This window comes from Ruditapes philippinarum, unplaced genomic scaffold, assembly GCF_026571515.1.
Source record: "Ruditapes philippinarum isolate M1 unplaced genomic scaffold, ASM2657151v2 ctg182_1_1_1_1, whole genome shotgun sequence".
Taxonomy (NCBI): domain Eukaryota; kingdom Metazoa; phylum Mollusca; class Bivalvia; order Venerida; family Veneridae; genus Ruditapes; species Ruditapes philippinarum.
The window spans coordinates 193,416-215,107 of NW_026863049.1; the positions used below are offsets into that span (position 1 = coordinate 193,416).

Consider the following 21,692-nt stretch of genomic DNA (forward strand, 5'->3'; position numbering starts at 1 on the left):
TATGTCCCTGGAAAAAGTTCAAAGTGCAATAATTCCAAAATTAGGCAAGGTAGAGTTACTGTTCTTTGCACTGCACTTCTAATCAATGCTACCTATCAACCTACAAAGTTTCTTGTTAATACCTCTTATGGTTTCCGAGTTATGTCCGAGTTTGTTTGTTTGATTCATTTTACGCCTTTTCCCAACAGTATTTCAGTCATATAGGTGGGTAGTTTCCTAACCATCGTTCCTGGAGAGTTACACCAGTACTAGACTACCTTCCTCCGCGCTAAACTACCAAAGCATCTCCCGGGGATCAAACCGGACAAAGTTCAAAATGTAATAATGAACAAAGGGCAATAACTACAAAATTTGGCAATGCGGAATCCAAGTTCTTGTGCACTGCACATCTACCCATTGAGATCTATCTACCTACAAAGTTTCATGTTGATATCTCTTGTAGTTTTAGAGTTATTTCCCGGACAAGATTTTTTTAAAAGGGGAGATAATTCAAAATTTGGGCAAAACAGAGTTATGTTTTTTTTGTACTGCATTTTTACTCAAAAGGATCTATCTACCAATAAAGTTTCATGTTGATATCTCTTATAATTTTAGAGTAATGTCCGGTAAAAGCGGTTTATGAGGAGATGTCATTAAAAGTAAAAGTTTATAGGGGTCATCTACGAGTTATGACCAATCAGTATGGTCATCTACAAGTTATGACCAATCAGTATGTGAAATATGAAGACATTGTGATAAATAGTAACCAAGATAATGAGCAGAAACCATTCTGACATTTCAGGCCCCTGTGACCTTGACCTTTAACCTAGTGACCCCAAAGTAAAAAGAGGTCATCTATTGGATATGACCAACGAGTATCTGAAATATGAAGACTTTGTGATAAATTATAAGTACAAGATAATGAGCAAAAACCATACTACCATTCAAAGCCCATGTGACCTTTACCTTTGTCCTAGTGACCCCAAAATCTATAGGGGTCATCTGCTAGTTATGACCAATTAACATGTGAAACATGTGAAGACTTTGTGATAAATAGTAATCAATATAATAAGTGTAAACCATTCTGACATTTAAGGCCCATTACTTTGACCTTTGGACTAGTGACCCCAAAATCAATTAGGATTATCAACTAGTTATGACAAATCACTGTGAAATATGAAAACTTTGTGATAACTAGCTTTTAATAAATAATAAACAATATAATGAGCAGACACCATTTTGACATTTAAGGCCCCTGTGACCTTGACCTTTGAACAATTGATCCAAAAATCAATAAGGATTATCTACTAGTTATAACCAATCAGTATGTGAAATATGAAAACTTTGTGATAACTTGCTTACAAGATAATGAGTGGAAACAATACTACCATTCAAGGCCCATGTGACCTTTGACCTAGTGACCCCAAAATCTATAGGGGTCATCTACTAGTTATGACCCATAATTATGTGGAATATGAAGACTTTGTGATAAATAGTAATCAATATAATAAGCTGAATCCATTCTGACATTTAAGGCCCCTGTGACCTTGTCCTTTGACCTAGTGACCCCAAAATCAATAGGTGTCATCTACTAGTTATGACCAATCAGTATGTGCAATATGAAGACTTTGTGATTAACAATTTTCAAGATAATAAGTGGAAACCATTGTGACATCTTACCCTTTACTGCATGAGCATATTTTTGAAAGATGGCCATTTTGAAAAGCCTCCTGTTACATTTTTAGTTCAAACTGCTATGAAACTATAAAAGATGCTTCAATACTGATGAAACTTGGCACAAATATTGACTGGAACATTACCTCTGTAACAGCATGCTCAATCTTAAATTTCTTGTTACCATGGCAACGGGGGACATCTCAAAATTGCCAAAAATCACTATTTTGCATTGTTATTTTTTTTCATCAAAACTGATTTCAAAGTGCTGCAATTTCTCAATGGATTGAGATAGAGTAAGAAGCTTTTAAACGTTGGTTACACGTTATTTCACCATCGACCCGAGGCCATTTTTAGCCTGTCACATGTCCAAAATTTTCTTGGCGATGAGGGGGGCTGCCGCATTTCTCAAATGAAAAACAGTGTTTGGGGCCTAAATAGGGCATTTTTTCACTGTTAGAGGCCTCAGAAAGGGGGAGGCGAAAAGCCGTCAAAACACAACTATATGAGGTAAAGGTTTAATGCCCGTGACCTTGACCTTTGACCTGGGGACCCCAAAATCAATAGGGGTCATCTACTAGTTATAACCAATCAGTATGTGAAATATGAAGACTTTTTGAAAAAAAGTTTTTAAGATAATCAGCGGATACTATGTGGTCTACCGATGGACATACAGACCAACCCAAATTCCGACCGACATTAGCAAAACAATATACCCCCTTTTCTTCGGAGGGGGGGGGGGGCATAAAAATCATTAAAGGGCCATAACTCTGACAAAAATCATTGAACTGGAAAATGCTTACAATATGCACAACAAAACTCCTGTAAAGTTTGGATGAAATTGCACCAGTACTTTATGAGGACAAGTTTTGTAACGGACAGACAGACGGACTGACATGTGTCTGAATTGAGATATAGGGCCAAATTTACTGTTATTTTCTTTTGTTTATTAGCGGGCCATTGGTCCTTCCTCTATTGTTACCTAATGAACTCTATTGTTCTCTTTTGTTCTGGTTACACTTAGATAGCGCCCTATCTCTATTTGGTAGTGCAGACAGACGACGAAGAAGTGATCCACTACTTCGTTGAGTCAACACAAAAAAGAATGGTGAAAGTTTTATTGTTAAATTTGTAAATATAAAGGTATGCATTATCATGTATTAGTAACCAATGAAATTACTTTATGAGTTTAAAAAGCAAATATTTTCTATCAAGTAATATTGTTATCTATGTGACTATTTTGGAAAAAAGAAATTGCTTGTTCAAAGAGAGGATCTTAAACAATAATACCTGGAGGCACAAAAGGTGGGTTTTCCAAAGTGTTCTCAGGGCAACCATGTAAAGACCCATCAACAAAATTTGAGGGTTCATTCATATCCTGAAACATACATGAACATTAATAACATGAATGTACAATTTTTTAATAGTTCACATAAGCTAAAATAACAATACTCCAATTTTTTCTTTCCTAGAGCCCTTTGTGCATTAATTGAGTCACGTCATGTTAACATCCTGTTAAAATTGTTCACCTTTAAGGAACAATGTGAGTAAATAGAGTACTAATATCACACTTCATATACAGTTATAATTATTGTATCCATCAATTGATCTCCCAAAGAAATCTTTCATTCTGCATTGTACGGTACCATGAAACATACTGTTCCCTAAGTTACCTATTTTTATAACCTGACTGAAGTATAGCAAGGAAATCAGCACAGTCCTCAATAGGGTTTGAACCTCTCAGCCAAAAGGTAACACAAAAAAAGTCAATATCTTCCAAGGTATTTTACTCACAGCTGTAAAGAGGAGCAATGACCCACGGAGTTGAGAGGTCAATGATAAGGAGTCGGTGACATAAACAATTTGCTATCTATGCCTTTAATGGATAGTCCATATAGTACAACAAGAACTGTCGGAGGACAGTAAGGCTCAAATATTCGAAAAAGTTCCCAATGATGTTTTATTGAGTATAATAATGCTTACCTATGAATACATAAAATTGACTGAAAAGGTACAAAGGCTTGTTATTAAGATGTTTTATCAAGTAAATCACTGCTTTATTATTATGAATGCAGAAAATTGTCCCAAAAAAGGCACAAACCCTTCAGTAGTTATGGAGATAACAGCTTACAAGCAAAACTTTACCATGAATTTCTAAGTTGAAAAAGGGGAGAAAAATCAGCCTAAATGCAAGATAGAATTATGGATCTTGGTCAGTGACCTACAATTATGACCCTAAATGCATACATGTATGTGAAGTTTTAAATAAATATCTTTAATAGTTATTGAGATATGTAAAACTTGCATGTTAACAATTTAACTTATAGACTAAGTAGAAAAGGGGAGATAAATCAGCCTAAATGCAAGATAGAGTTATGGAACTTGGTCAGTGACATACAATTATGACCCTTTATGCATATGTGGGAAGTTTCAAATCAAAATCTCTGATAGTTATTGAGATATGTAAAACTTACATGTAAACATTAACCAAGAGACTAAGTAAAAAAGGGGGAGATAAATCAGCCTAAATACATGACACAGATATGAGTGCTGTTCAGTGATCATTATTTATGACCACAAATCTACATATGAAGTTTCAAGTTTGTATCTTTAATAGTTTCAGAGATATGCAAAACTTGCATGTTAAACTTAACCAAGAAAAGGATATTTTTTATTACAAAGGGAGCATTATAAATTCAGTCAAAATACATGGCAGAGTAATGAATCTTGAGATGTGACCTTCAATTATGACCCTAAGTACATGTGTAAAGTTTTAAGTAAATATCTTTGAAGATCTTTAACCAAGTTTCAAAGGGGCATATAATTCTGAAAATATTGCAGGCAGAGTTATGCCTACTTTGCAAACTGATGTACATTGTTACTTTAAAAAAGTATTGTAAATTTCAATTGAATATCTCAAGCAATAATTAAGATATTTGACTTTACAAAAAACTTTAACCAAAATTTCTAAGTTAAAAAGGGGCATTATTCTGTAAATATTGTAGGCAAAGTTATAAAACTTGTCAATCTGATGTATATTGTTACTATAAATAAGTACTGTAAGTTTCAATTGAATATCTCAAGCAGTAATTGAGATATTTGACTTTACAAAAAACTTTAACCAAAATTTCTATGTTAAAAAGGGGCATAATTCTATAAATATTGTAGGCAAAGTTATCAAACTTGTCAATCTGATGTACATTGTTACTTTCAACAGATTTAGTGTTAACATGTCACTATAAAGAATATAACTTACAATCCAGATACCATCAAATGGTACAGCATCATGATATGATTTAGCTTGTTGTGTCCAGTAAATTGTAGCATTTGGGTGGAAGAAATCTGGAAATGCTGTATAACCAGGCCATACCTAAAAAATACACGTCGGTTTCTTAATGCAAGCAATGTATACTGATATAAAGATTTATATTGTTTGCATTGTTTTTCGTTTTTTAATATCTAGAATACATGATGATAGTTTGATATGATGATAGTTTGATATTGAAACATCCTGACATCTATACTGACCTTTTACAGACTACTTTATATTCACTGTTACATTGAAAAATATTAGAAAAGACTAATCAACATTTCAACTGTATTTGATACATGTAGTTGGTGCAACAACACATCAAAACCTTGAATGTAAATGGCCTAATTTTCACAGATTACTTTTAGTGCTGATAATTGAATACTGCTCAAACCAATACTAGTGCGTTTATTTTCTTGAGGGAGAGCTTCTTCAATAAATTTATAAAGATATATAGGTTATTCAATGAGTGTAACAATGTTCAATACTGAATTTATCAAATGAGTTGAAAAAAATTATATTAACCCTTCCCTCAAATAGATGTGTTTTGATGGCTTTGCCCCCCCCCCCCCCACACACACACTTTTGAGGCCTTAAAAAATGCCCTATTTAGGCCCCAAAACTGTTTATGGTTTGAGAAATGTTGATAAAAAAAGTGATCACTTTTTCGGCGCCGCCTCCAATCCAAAAAAGTACATCAAGAGGTTGCCAGAAGGGGGAGGTGCCCCCTTCTGTTTCCAGGGTTTGAAGGGGGGGCTACCGCCCTCCCCTCATCCAAGACAATTTTGGACATGTGACAGGCTAAAAATTGCCTCAGGTCGATCGTAAGGTAATGTGTGACCAACACTGAAAAGCCTTTTACTCTATCTCAATCCATTGAGAAATTGCAGCACTTTGAAATCAGTTTTGATGGGAAAAAAACAATGCAAAATAGTGATTTCTGGCAATTTTAAGACATCCCCCCGTTGCCATGGATAACATTGAGCATGCTGTTACAGAGACTATGGTCCAGTCAACATTTGTGCCAAGTTTCATCGGTATTGATGCATTATTCATAGTTTCATAGCAGTTTGAACTTGTAACAGGAGGCCTTTCAATGAAAACGGCCATTTTTCACAATATGCTCATGAAGTTAAAGGTTAAGCGAGCCTCTGGCAAGCATAATATTGTTTTATTTAACAAGTTCATTAAACTAATTACTTATGTTAAAACTACTTTACATTATATGTATTTATATTATGTCATGTTACAAAATTATTACACCAGTGCATTGTCATTTTTATTAAATGACTTTTTCACACTTATCCGCTGTGGTTTATGGGATAAAAAGCTCAAATATAAAAAGTCTTCAATTTTCACGTATTCATTTTTATCCTAGTTGCTCTTGAGGACTCAGACCTTTTACAGAATGCTGTAGTGAAAATGTTATGCCACATATTTTGCACCAAATTCTTTAAAAGTTAAGATTGTAGCGTGTACCGAGCGGTTGATTAATTATCTAGTGCTACAAAATAAAACCTTGATGTTCTTAAATGCAAATATATAATTTTTCTTGTGATACTTATCCGAAATGATTTGAAATTTTCAAATATAAATTATTCTTGTGGTTTCTTGACCTTTTGATTAGATATCAACTTAATAAAAACTCTAGAAATAATAAAATGCAAAAAATAACAATCTCAAACTAATTATTAAATTATTAAAAACAACAATTATCAAGAAACAACTAAACAAAATACTTTTAAACAAAAATTTATATTCCTAAACCTATCACTTATTTTTCACTTAATATATCAAAACAAAAATCCCTCATCTCAAATAAACCAAACCTTCAAAAATCTATCCTTTAAAATAATATTTTCGAAATAAACTATCCCATATCCAACATTTGCCCAAGAGGTTTTACTGAAGCAATAAAGTATTATAGCACTAGATATCTGAGATGTCTGGCTACTAGTAAATGCAATAACACTTCTATCCAACTCTTACAAGGACAACAAGAGCCATGTTAACATGGCCATCCCCAACCGAATGGGTTTGCTCATTGGAAGAATGTATATGTAGTAGAGCAAAATAATTCAATTTTAAGAGGTCTTTTGGTAATGAAAACTAATGGCTGAAGTGATTACAGATTTGAAACCTATGTGAATACTGATGGCTGAAAATAACAAAGGGCAATAACTGAAAAATAATGCAGGGTAAGTTATCATTCTTGTGTGCTGCACCCCTCCTCAGTAAAATCTATCCACCTATAAAGTTTCAAGTTGATACCTCAAATACTTTTGAGATAAGCTCCCGACAAAATAGTATGAAAAAGAACAAAGGGCAATAACTCAAAAAAATTATAAAGGGAAGAGGTATCATTCTTGCGAACAGCATTCCTCCTCAATAAGATTTATCCACCTATGACATTTCATGTTGACATCTCAAACACATTTGATTTCTGCTCCACTCAGGTGAAAAATTAAGTATGAAAAATAACAAAGGGCAATAACTCAAAAATTATGAAAGGTAGAGTTATCATTTTTGTGCACTGCACACCTCCTGAGTGAGATCTATGCACCTATGAAGTTTCATTTTGATATCTCAAAGGCTTTTTGAGATATGCTCTGGACAAAAATTAATTTTGAAAAATAACAAAGGGCAATAACTCAAAAATTATGCAGGGTAGAGTTATTATTCTTGTGCACTGCACACCTCCTCAATGAGGTCTATCCACCTATGAAGTTTCAAGTTGATACCTCAAATACTATTTGAGATATGCTCCGGACAAAAATATCGGACGGAAGGACAGAGACTATTTCTATATCCCCCGCTGCCTTTTCGGCGGGGGATAACAAGCAGTCTTACTATTCAACTCTCAAAATTTTTCCTGAAGCAGCAAAGATATTTTTAGCACCAGATATCTAAGATGTCTGGCTACTAGTAAATATAATTACCACTTCGATCTTAACCGTACGGAGCCAAAACCAAAACTAAACTAAAATATATATTTCTTAAAATAATTCATGCCCAAGGATTTTTACAGAAATCATAAAACGTCCTTAGTACCAGATATCTGAGATTTCTGTGTACCAGTATTTACGACTTCATTTCCACTGTCCAACGGACAGGACCAGACTAAATTTTTCAGACTGCACAGGCTCTATTTATATGCTTGTAAAGCATCATCCCCACAGTGAATAAAAACAATACTTTTAATTGACTAAAATAATAAAACGTTTCTTGAAACTGATTTTAACTAAATCTTATGAGCATCTGTCAGTAGAAGTGACTCCTCTTACAAACTATTGTCAGTAATAGATAAACAATTTCAAACATAAACACTTTGAAGGATACCCTAAAGTTATACAGATTTGATTGTAAAAATACCTAAAATACCTACTCTTTATATCATGTCAAATTTTTGAATAAATCATTATATTTTTTCTAATACATATGGCAAACTTATAGAAAGGGGAGGCAATCAAATTAATAAAGTACTTTTCCGTCACAAGTAAAAAAAAATCTATTATTGTAAAAAAGCTTGTATGTGAATCTAATGTATATACATGTAGTTGATTATCTTTGTATTTTCATATTTTGTGTGTTTATAAATAAATGGTTTTATGTATATTTTGTGTGTTTATAAATAAATGGTTTTATGTATATTTTTCTAAATGGAAACTGTTGAATAATAATTAAGATTTCTTTTCTAGAGAAAGACTATGTTTTCACTAAACTTTAGAAGCCTTTTAGGAAATTATTAATCTTACTTACAATTTAAGATCTTAGTAACTAACATGTCATACTTATGTTAAAATTGTCATAATCACATGTCTGCCTAGAGTAATGAATTTATAATATCTTTTTAGGAAACTTGTAAATCTATCATCACTTTTTATGTTAAGTAATAATGATATTTCCTCTCTATGTATGAACAAGATGACACTGAAATTGCTCACCTGTATATAGGCCCCTGGGCCAAGGCCAAGTTTAAACCAGGGGCTTTTATTTGAACCATATAAGTAGACACTCACTAGAAGATATTCCATGCTTAGTACCTAAACTCTAGCTCTTTGGATTTTTTATAGGAAGATTTACACGTTTTTATTGAATTACCATGTAATTAGTCCAAATAGAGTTATTTTGGACAACAACAAAGCAATATCAAACTTTAACTAATTTTATTTTATAGTCATACATAGTGGGATATGTAATTTATCTCACTGAGTAATGTCTTAGTTAATCTTTGGCATTTGATTGGCACGACTCCATTAATAAACAAGAGGGCCATGATGGCCCTAGATCGCTCACCTGACTTATCAAACTCATCCAAACAATTACCTAGACAAGCATTCTGACCAAGTCTCATGACAGGTGAGTCAAAAATGTGACCACTACAGTGTAAACAAGGATTATCCATATTTGAGCAGTGCGACCTAGTTTTTTACCCAGGTGACACATATTCAAACTTGACCTAGAAATCATCAAAACAAACTTTCAGACCAATTTCCAGGATACTTGGATCAAAACAGTAGCAACTAGTGTGTTAACAAGATTTTTCTATTTTTAGCTCATGCGATTTCGAACTCATCCAAGCAATTACCTAGACAAGCATCCTGACCAAGTTTGATGATAATTGAGTCAAAAATGTGACCATTAGAATGTTAACAAGGTTTTTCCATATTTTGGGCGGTGTGACCTAGTTTTTCATCCAAGATGACCCATGTTCGATCTTGACTTAGAAATCATCAAAACAAACTTTCAGACCAATTAACAGAATATTTGGATCACAACAGTAGCCACTAGAGTGTTAACAAGATTTTTCTATTTTTAGCTCCTGTGACCTAGTTTTTCATCCGAGATGTCCCATGTTCGATTTATTCCCAGCAATGACCTAGACAAGTTTCCTGACCAAGTTTGATGACAATTGAGTCAAAATTGTGACCACTAGAGTGTTAACAAGGTTTTTCTATTTTTAGCTCCTGTGACCTAGTTTTTCATCCGAGATGACCCATGTTCGAACTCATCTGAGCTATCACCTAGACAAGCATCTTGATCAAGTTTGATGATGATTGATGCAAAAATGTGACCGCTAGAGTGTTAACAAGGTTTTTCTATTTTTAGCTCCGGTGACCTACTTTTTCATCCGAGATGACCCATGTTCAAACTCATCCGAGCTATCACCTAGACAAACATCTTGACCAAGTTTGATGATGACTGATGCAAAAATGTGACCGCTAGAGTGTTAACAAGGTTTTTCTATTTTTAGCTCCAGTGACCTACTTTTTCATCCGAGATGAACCATGTTCGAACTCATCTGAGCTTTCACATAGACAAGCATCTAGATCAAGTTTGATGATGATTGATGCAAAAATGTGACCGCTAGAGTGTTAACAAGGTTTTTCTATTTTTAGCTCCGGTGGCCTACTTTTTCATCCAAGATGACCCATGTTCGAACTCATCCAAGCTATCAACTAGATAAGCATCCTGACCAAGTTTGATGATGATTGATGCAAAAATGTGATCGCTAGAGTGTTAACAAGGTTTTTCTATTTATAGCTCCGGTGACCTAGTTTTTCATCCGAGATGACCCATATTCAAACTCATCCGAGCTATTATCTAAACAAGCATCCTGACAAAGTTTGATGATGATTGGGTCAAAAATGTGACCACTAGAGTGTTCACAAGGTTTTTCTATTTTTAGCTCCTGTGACCTAGTTTTTCATCAGAGATGACCCATGTTCAAACTCATCCAAGCAATTGACTAGACAAGCATTCTGACCAAGTTTGATGATGATTGGTTCAAAAATGTGACCACTAGAGTGTTCACAAGGTTTTTCTATTTATAGCTCCTGTGACCTACTTTTTCATCTGAGATGACCCATGTTCGAACTCATCCGAGCTATCACCTAGACAAACATCCTGACCAATTTTGATGATGATTGGGTCAAAAATGTGACCTCTAGAGTGTTCACAAGGTTTTTCTATTTTTAGCTCTTGTGACCTAGTTTTTCATCCGAGATGAGCCATGTTCGAACTCATTCGAGATTTCAACTAGATAAGCATCCTGACCAAGTTTGATGATGATTGAGGCAAAAATGCGACCGCTAGAGTGTTCACAAGCAATTGTGGACGGACGACGGACATTCACCGATCCTAAAAGCTCACCCTCAGCAAGCTCAGGTGAGCTAAAAAGCCAAAAGGTTGGGATACCGGGCATACAAAACCCTATTATGGCATCCCTAGCAAACAAACAAATGACACAAAATCAAAACAAGCAAATGGAACAAACTGTATAAATTTTTGGAACAGTATGTTCTAGAAAATCATTGATCAAAGATGTTCAAACAATACTAGTCTTTCAATTCTTCATTCACAAAATAGTCAATTTTCACAAATGTGTATGAGCAAGAACACAGCATTGACACTGTTGCGCAAAATTGGTTCTGGGAAGCAGAAACCAGTATCGCCAGTATCACAAAATGTCTATTCGCTGGCCGCAAAATGCAAATTTAGCAGACAAAACAAGTGAAATCTAGTATTTGAAAGTTCATAGAACACATCTCTTGAGTCGCACCGTTGTCAAATTCTCTCTGCTGGTTGTTTTGGCCCAAGCAGTTTTCCTAAAGATACACTTTCGTGGTATAAAGTAGGGCTAGCTGTCTTGAAACACGTCGCTTATGTTGGCTATCCTGAAAACATATCAAAAGAGGACAGAAACAACGAAACTAGCATGATGCTAATACACAATTTAAGCTCGAATCTTTGACACTTCACACTCATCATTGACCGAGGAGGGCGGGTGGGTTTTTTCAACAATTCATTTCTTCCATTGTTACAACATTTGAAGCCAGCATTAAAAGGATATGATGTAGCTACAGTACCTACATCATAACCAGGGCAGGGTATAAGTTGTTCCCCAAACAACAGAGACTATTCTATAGAAATAGTCATCATTATTTGGGACAACAACAAAACAATATCAAACTTTAACTAATTTTATTTTATAAACATGCATAGTGGCATATGTAATTTAACTCACTGAGTAATGTCTTAGTTAATCTTTGGCATTTGATGGGCACGACTCCATTAATAAACAAGAGCCCGGTTTGAGCCGGGTGATGCTCCCCGAATAGGTTTTGGACACAGAAAGTACACCTCTTGTAGTTTCAGAGTTATGTCCCTGGAAAAAGTTCAAAGTGCAATAATTCCAAAATTAGGCAAGGCAGAGTTACTGTTCTTTGCACTGCACTTCTAATCAATGTGATCTATCAACCTACAAAGTTTCTTGATGATATCTCTTATGATTTCCGAGTTATGTCCCAGACAATTTTAAAAAGTAAAAATAAACAAAGGGCAATAACTCCAGAATTAGGCAAGGCAGAGTTATGATTCTTGTGCACTGCACATCTACCCATTGAGATATATCTACCTACAAAGTTTCATGTTGATATCTCTTATAGTTTTACAGCTATGTCCTGGACAAGATTTTTCTAAAAGGGGAGATAATTAAAAAATGAGGCTTAACAGAGTTATGGTTCTTTTGCACTGCACCTCTACTCAACTAGAACTATCACTAAATGTGATTAATACCCCCACAAGTCTGCTTCGGAAATGAGGATGTTACTAGTAACAGAATACCTTGTAAAAGAATTGAAACATAGAGTTATGGTTGTGGGCAATTAAAGATAATTGTGGTTCATGTATGTTGCATTTCCTTTCAATGTGGTTGGCCATTGATGAAGTTTAATTGAATTACTCTGTAATAAGTCCAGAAAGACAAAGAAAAAGAACAAAGGGCAATAACTCTATAAATACTGAAGGTAGAGTTATAGTTCTTGTGCACTGCACTTCCTCTTATTGTGCTTGACCATTGTATGAAGTTGTTTTGAATTCCAACCAGTACGTTTTAAGTTATGCTCCGGACAAGGAAAAGTATCAAAGGGCAGTAACTCTGTATTTTGTCAAAATGGAGTTATGGCTCTTGTGCACTGCACTTCCTTTGAATGTCCTTGACAACTGTATGAAGTTGTACTGAATTCCAAACAGTAGTTTTCAAGTTATGCTCTGGACAAGGAAAAGTAACAAAGGGCAATAACTCTGTAATTAGTCAAGATTGAGTTATGGTTCTTGTGCACTGCACTTCCTCTCAATGTGCTTGACCATGTATGTAGTTATATTGAATTCCAACCATTAGTTTTCAAGTTATGCTCTGGACAAGGAAAAGAAACAAAGGGCAATAACTCTGTAATTGTCAAGATGGAGTTATGGTTCTTATGCACTGCACTTCCTCTCAATGTGCTTGACCATTGTATGAAGTTATAATGAATTCCAACAATAAGTCTTCAAGTTATTGTCCGGACAAAAGAAAGCAATGGAAAAGTAACAAAGGGCAATAACTCTGTAATTAGTCAAGATGGAGTTATGGTTCTTGTGCACTGCACTTCCCCTTATTGTGCTTGACCATTGTATGAAGTTGTTTTGAATTCCAACCAGTAGTTTTAAAGTCATGCTCTGGACAAGGAAAAGAAACAAAGGGCAATAACTCTGTAATAAGTCAAAATGGAGTTATGGTTCTTGTGCACTGCACTTCCTCTCAATGTGCTGGACCATTTTATGAAGTTATAATGAATTCCAACAATTAGTCTTCAAGTTATGGTCCGGACAAAAGAAAGCAATGGAAAAGTAATAAAGGGCAATAACTCTGTAATTACTTTAGATAGAGTTATGGTTCTTATGCACTGCACTTCCTCTCAATGTGCTTGACCATTGTATGTAGTTATATTGAATTCCAACCATTAGTCTTCAAGTTATGCTACGGACAAAAAAAAGAAGGCAATTGAAAAGCAACAAAGGGCAATAACTCTGTAATTACTTTAGATAGAGTTATGGTTCTTGTGCACTGCACTTCCCCTTATTGTGTTTGACAATTGTATGAAGTTGTTTTGAATTCCAACCAGTAGTTTTCAAGATATGCCACGGACAAGGAAAAGTGACAAAGGGCAATAACTCTGTAATTAGTCAAGATAGAGTTATGTTTCTTATGCACTGCACTTCCTCTCAATGTGCTTGACCATTGTATGTAGTTATATTGAATTCCAACCATTAGTCTTAAAGTTATGCTCCGGACAAGGAAAATGCAACGGACAAAAAAAAAGCAATGGAAAAGCAACAAAGGGCAATAACTCTGTAATTACTTTAGATAGAGTTATGGTTCTTGTGCACTGCACTTCCCCTTATTGTGTTTGACAATTGTATGAAGTTTTTTTGAATTCCATCCAGTAGTTTTCAAGTTATGCCCCGGACAAGGAAAAGTAACAAAGGGCAATAACTCTGTAATTAGTCAAGATAGAGTTATGGTTCTTGTGCACTGCACTTCCTCTCAATGTGCTTGACCATGTATGTAGTTATATTGAATTCCAACCATTAGTTTTCAAGTTATGCTCCGGACAAGGAAAATGCAACGGACGTCGGGACCGACCGACCGACCGACCGACCAACCAACCGACCGACCGACCACCGGGTGACTCCTATATACCCCCCCAAACTTCGTTTTTGGGGGTATAATGAGATCTATCTACCTACAATGTTTCATCTTGATATCTCTTATAGTTTTAGAGTTATATTCCGGACAAAGTTCAAAGTGTTAAAATAAACAAATGGCAATAACTCCAAAATTAGGACAAAAAGAGTTATTGTTCTTATGCACTGCAAATCTACCCATTGAGATCTATTCACCTACAAAGTTTCATGTTGATATCTCTTATAGTTTTAGAGTTATGCCCCGGACAAGATTTTTCTATAAGGGGAGATAATTCAAAAACCGGGCAAAATAGAGTTATGGTTCTTTGACACTGCACTCCCCCTCAATGCCCTCTACCACTGTATGAAGTTTTAACAAATTATCTCCAAGGGTTTTCAAGTTATGCTTCGGACAAGACAAAGGACGGACAGACGGGACAGACGGACAAGGCGCCGACTATATGCTCCCCCGAAATTTTTGGGGACCATAAAAAGCCAAAAGGTTGGGATACCGGGCATACAAAACCCTGTTAGGACATCCCTAGCAAAACAAACAAATGACACAAAATCAAAACAAGCAAATGGAACAAACTGTATAAATTTTTGGAACAGTATGTTCTAGAAAATCATTGATCAAAGCTGTTCAAACAATACTAGTCTTTCAATTCTTCATTCACAAAAAAGTCAATTTTCACAAATGTATATGAGCAACAACACAGCATTGACACTGTTGCGCAAAATTGGTTCTGGGAAGCAGAAACCAGTATCGCCAGTATCACAAAATGTCTATTCGCCGGCCGCCACTAGACTTCGGATGGTGAACGGGAAATTTCCTGTTTTCCAGTCGAAGGCTCCGCCAATAACATATAATATTGACTTCGCCAATATCATATTATTATTGGCTCCGGCGAATTGAATACTGAAAAAATAGTCGTGCCCAGCCATACTATGATTTATAATACAACACTGCCATGTAGGTAATTCAACTTTAGCAAATATTTAAGCAGCATTCCAACAAATATACAATTACTAGCGCTCATAAATCAAATATGACACTATCTGAAACACAATAATTTTGGTAGTAACCACCAAGATCTCGAGTTCAGTGCCATTTCTTGTGATATAAATTTTGAAAAAACATTCAAACTGCTCCAAATATGTGCTAGCTAAATGTATATACATTTGACAGTGTATTTCCTCTAGATATTATTTTAGCAATAATGTCAAACTGCTTCATATATGTGCTAGATACATGTATACTATAAGTGCATTCAATCAACGTGAACTATAAATTATGTATCAACACATCAACTTTTCAAATATACATTTCCTGAATCACCTAATACCATAGGTGTTCGGCGCGTGATCGGCCACCACCTTTGGGGCCCCCACCCACCTCACAACCCTCCCAAACCATGCAAACCGCAGCATTTTTCATTTAAAACATGTTTTGAATATTTGGTTTATGCTTTTAATTCAATAACCTTTATTTCCCACAAAATAAAAAATTGATATATATATATATATATATATATTAAGTAAAGGTATGCAACTCGCCGCTCATTTTTCAGCACTCATCTAAATATGAACTGCATAACTCCAACATTTTTTCACCAATTTTCAATATCATGGTTTTGAGAGGTAGGAGGGCCGCGAAGTGGGCAAGGGGGCCCTGGGGGCAGCGACCAACCAACGCCACGAATACCTATGCCCAAGACAGTAGTGACCATCAAGATCTTGAGACCTGCATGACCCTGAGGGCAGATATTTCCAATTGCGTTCCATGGCTTCGAATTCAACCAACATGTTTAATAACAACACTATTCTTGTTACATTAATCAAGTTTTCATTTGTTTTTAAATCGCATGATGTAAACACTTACGCTCCATGCGGTATAGAAAATTAGCAACAATTCAATGCATCATATCTTCGACAATGCAGAACACTGGTATTATATTTTAAGTATGCTATTGTCATTAGAATAGCATGCAATATTAACGTGTTAGAAATTGTCCTAATTTTTTACCCCACAATTGTACATAGGTTGCCACAATTGTACATAGGTTCGAGCTATATATTTCAATTTGCAGCATTTCACACCACCCATCCTGGTCAGTCCTGGACTGTCTTTCTTACAACTGTGTCAAGCGCTTATCTAAAATAGATACTTATACTAAAAAACTTCACTGAGCTGTAAAAAGATTTCAAACAATTTATAGATTTCATGGAATATTTACCAATAAAATATCTTTATTGGCCAAAAACATACTAAATTCCCAAACTGCAAGAATAATGGTTTAAGCTTTTTGGACATAAATTCTACTGCCAGTGTTATAAGCAATTCTTACACTGGTCAGTTTGCAGCATCCAGCTATACTGTCAGTTAAGGGTTGTTTGATTCTGTGTTGGTTATTAATCAATTCAACCAATTAATAGAGTTAAATAAATAGTAATTATAATAATACACATGTATTTACATTTTATTTTATTTGAAAGCCACATTCATTAATCAATCTGCAATACAGAAAGCATTTGCTGATTATCAGCCAAGACATTTTTTATTATCAAATTAAGTAGCTGCTGAACAAAAATAGCTGAATAATATGGTAATTTAAGTTTTGAACAAAGTGAAACCTTAGAACATTGCAAACACTTTTTACATAAATAATTTACTAAGAACTAGCAGCATAACAATGCAGTCATTTTAGTGTTTTGTGTCAAGTATTCGCATCATTCTATTTAAACATTGTAAAGTGAGTGTTTTTTTATGTGCCTTATTATGTTAATAAAATAATCCAGACAGAAAACGACAAAGTTTATTACTATGAAGATAAAAATCAATCATTTTAAGAAAAAAAATATATATATAAATATCAAGAGCTTAGATGGACTCTGAAGTGCATAACAATTTATAACAAAATTTTTGTACATTGTATTATTTAATTGACACTAATAGAATATAAACAGTATTAAACAGTATGTAAAAGATATTTTGGACATAATGCATAATGCCCATCCAAGGCTATAATTATAATGAGTGAACAGGTGAAAGTCAAATAAGTTTACATCTTGCCATAATTCCTTTCAATTTTATCATGTACTTAAGTCTTTGCATTTATGAACGATAAATAACTAACATGGCTTTATTTTTATATAACAATGCCATCGGAAATTACCCAAAATGTTCAATTTATAAAAAGTTTGGGACAGTCTTTTTATATTTTAGGCATACTTATATTTTATCCTAAACATTTTAAAATATCAGCTGTAGGTCAATCACCTTTTTACAGTCAATTATTTGAAATAACAAGAGGGCCATGATGGCCCTAGATCGCTCACCTGACTTATCAAACTCATCCAAGCAATTACCTAGACAAGCATTCTGACCAAGTCTCATGACAGGTGAGTCAAAAATGTGACCACTACAGTATTAACAAGGATTATCCATATTTGAGCAGTGCGACCTAGTTTTTTACCCAGGTGACACATATTCAAACTTGACCTAGAAATCATCAAAACAAACTTTCAGACCAATTTCCAGGATACTTGGATCAAAACAGTAGCAACTAGAGTGTTAACAAGATTTTTCTATTTTTAGCTCCGGTGACCTAGTTTCAACTGTGATTTTGAACTCATCCAAGCAATTACCTAGACAAGCATCCTGACCAAGTTTGATGATAATTGAGTCGAAAATGTGACCACTAGAATGTTAACAAGGTTTTTCCATATTTGGGCGGTGTGACCTAGTTTTTCATCCAAGATGACCCATGTTCGATCTTGACTTAGAAATCATCAAAACAAACTTTCAGACCAATTAACAGAATATTTGGGTCACAACAGTAGCCACTAGAGTGTTAACAAGATTTTTCTTTTTTTAGCTCCTGTGACCTAGTTTTTCATCCGAGATGTCCCATGTTCGATTTATTCCCAGCAATGACCTAGACAAGTTTCCTGACCAAGTTTAATGACAATTGAGTCAAAATTGTGACCACTAGAGTGTCACCTAGACAAGCATCTTGATGAAGTTTGATGATGATTGATACAAAAATGTGACCGCTAGAGTGTTAACAAGGTTTTTCTATTTCTAGCTCCAGTGACCTACTTTTTCATCCGAGATGACCCATGTTCAAACTCATCCGAGCTATCACCTAGACAAGCATCTTGACCAAGTTTGATGATGATTGATGCAAAAATGTGACCGCTAGAGTGTTAACAAGGTTTTTCTATTTCTAGCTCCAGTGACCTACTTTTTCATCCGAGATGACCCATGTTCAAACTCATCCGAGCTATCACCTAGACAAGCATCCTTGACCAAGTTTGATGATGATTGATGCAAAAATGTGACCGCTAGAGTGTTTAACAAGGTTTTTCTATTTTAGCTCCGGTGACCTACTTTTACATCCGAGATGACCCATGTTCGAACCCATCCAAGCTATCAACTAGATAAGCATCCTGACCAAGTTTGATGATGATTGATGCAAAAATGTGACCGCTAGAGTGTTAACAAGTTTTTTCTATTTATAGCTCCGGTGACCTAGTTTTTCATCCAGATGACCATATTCGAACTCATCCGAGCTATTATCTAAAACAAGCATCCTGACAAAGTTTGATGATGATTGGGGGTCAAAAATGTGACCACTAGAGTGTTCACAAGGTTTTTCTATTTTTAGCTCCTGTGACCTAGTTTTTCATCAGAGATGACCCATGTTCGAACTCATCCAAGCAATTGACTAGACAAGCAATCTGACCAAGTTTGATGAAGATTGGTTCAAAAAATGTGACCACTAGAGTGTTCAAAAGGTTTTTTCTATTTTTAGCTCCGGTGACCTCCTTTTTCATCCGAGATGACCCATGTTCGAACTCATCCAAGCTATCACCTAGACAAACATCCTGACCAAGTTTGATGATGATTGGGTCAAAAATGTGACCTCTAGAGTGTTCACAAGGTTTTTCTATTTTTAGCTCCGGTGACCTAGTTTTTTTCATCCGAGATGAGCCATGTTCGAACTCATCCGAGCTTTCAACTAGATAAGCATCCTGACCAAGTTTGATGATGATTGAGGCAAAAATGCGACCGCTAGAATGTTCACAAGCAATTGTTGACGTATGACGGACGACGGACGGATGGACGACGGACGACGGACATTCACCGATCCTAAAAGCTCACCCTGAGCAAGCTCAGGTGAGCTAAAAAGTCAATTCAGCACAACTTGACCATGACAAAATGGGCACAATGTCAGTTTAATATCATAACCATGTTATTTTGAAATTGAATAGGGTGTACTTTTTGTACAATGTAATATTGTTTCAACACCGAAATTAAAGTAAGCAATTTATATTAACATTTTAAATATCAAACCCTCTATTTAGTTTACATAATAAAAAAAATGGTCTTGCAATTCAACCAAAGTTGTGTATTATACTAAAGCCAAGAGAAAACTGTCTTGAATGATTTTCCTTTAAACAACATTCAACAAAGAAAAGTTAAACGTTGAATGCATGATTTTGTGAAAATATTATCAACAGTGTTTAACACTAAAATTTAAGAAGCGTGTTCACTTTTATCACTAGTTTTGGGAAATGAGTACCTATTATATAGCATAAGGTTATAAGAAATTCTAAAGAAATGGAAAACTTCTAACCTCTAAATTAAAAACTTCTGGCCTCTAAATTAAAGTTTTAAGTTTAATTATGTGTAGATCTATGGTCAAACTATAACAGTAAAAAATAAATAAATGATATCCTTTCAAATTAAAAGTTTTATATTTGGATGGTGTTCACTATGTTTAAATCATTAAAAGAGGTTCATAATCATTTAATAAATTAGCTATCCATTTATTATATTAAAATATTTATCTTTTTAGGTTGTGTTAAGTAAATAAAAGGTGGAATGGAAAATAAATTTTACAATGAAGAGTGAACTACAACTTCGTCAACTTAAAATTGCAATAAATTGAGTGACAAATATAATTTGTTATAAATCTGTACTGTAATGTAGCCTACACCATGAATTATAAACAACATAAATAGTCAAACAAAGACAAATATTTAAAATTATTATTGTTATTAATCTATTTTTATTATCAATATATTATTATTTTTATTATTATTATTATGAATTCATGATTGTCTTCTTCTTCTTATTATTATTATTAGATCAATTCATCATCATTATTATTATTATTATTACTATTATCAATTCATTTTTAATTAATTTTATTATTAATTTATTATTATTATCACATCGTATTATCATTATTAATAATTTATTATTATTATTAATATTATTATCAATTCATTATTATTATTACTATTAATTAATTGTTATTATTTTATTTTTATATAATGTTTATTAATTTTCTATAATAATTATTATCTAATATCTTAATCATGTGATGGGTGTTGCATTGAAGTCTGCATCTTAAAATTATTTGTGCATTTATTTATCAATTTCTATTTAATGTGATTTTAGCCCCTTCTTATCTTATTATCTAACATAATTTGTTAATTATGCATACTTAATTTTACAAAAAAAACAACAGGCACTAAAATAAGGCAATGTATTCAATCACATCTATAATAACAAATACTGAAATATAACTGAATAATTAATTTGTTCAACATATAGATCCCATGTTCCACATTGTAAAATAATGTATAAAATAAACATTTAAACAGGATTAATACCTCACCTAATACTGTAAGGAACTAAACTACTAGCTCTACTAACAATTCATCAAATGTCAGGAGTCATCACAAGATGCTGCTGATCACCATCGCATTTATTTCCACATTTCCCATACAGACCAGTAGTGTATTGTCTTTAATCACATTCTTCCAATCTCGTCCAGCAAAAAGAAAATTATAGATCTATTTTGAAGATTTAAAAGCAGATATAATATATTTTAAAACTGATTAATAATAATTGATTTCTTATGAACCTTTTAGTAGACACATTTATTCATAATTAAGGACAATTTGCACAAGTTAACAAATTTATTGCTTCCACCATTCTTTACGCCATTGAAAATAGCAAAGTGCACCTACTGACCTAGCTAGATTATCGTATATCTACAAAAGATGTAAGAACCCTCCATCATTTTTTGTTTTGTTTTGTTAAAGGTTTTCATTACAGTCATCATCGTTACCATCATAACTAAAACACCGCGAATGATTAACATTATAGCGAGAAACAGACATAGCTAAATGAATAGCTGTGGGG

The 21,692-nt window shown here is 34.1% G+C and overlaps 1 protein-coding gene across 2 annotated transcripts in view; it reads right to left on the minus strand.

Moving 5' to 3' along the window:
* LOC132720987 (lysosomal alpha-glucosidase-like) overlaps positions 1-21,692 on the minus strand; it is a 166,471-nt gene that overhangs the window by 66,723 nt on the left and 78,056 nt on the right. For both annotated transcript variants that reach the window (XM_060705235.1, XM_060705234.1), the window contains 2 exons: positions 4,910-5,023; positions 2,944-3,031 (listed from right to left, as the gene is read on the minus strand). In XM_060705235.1, coding sequence (XP_060561218.1) covers positions 2,944-3,031; positions 4,910-5,023 — 202 coding nt within the window. The remainder of the gene's footprint in view (positions 1-2,943; positions 3,032-4,909; positions 5,024-21,692) is intronic.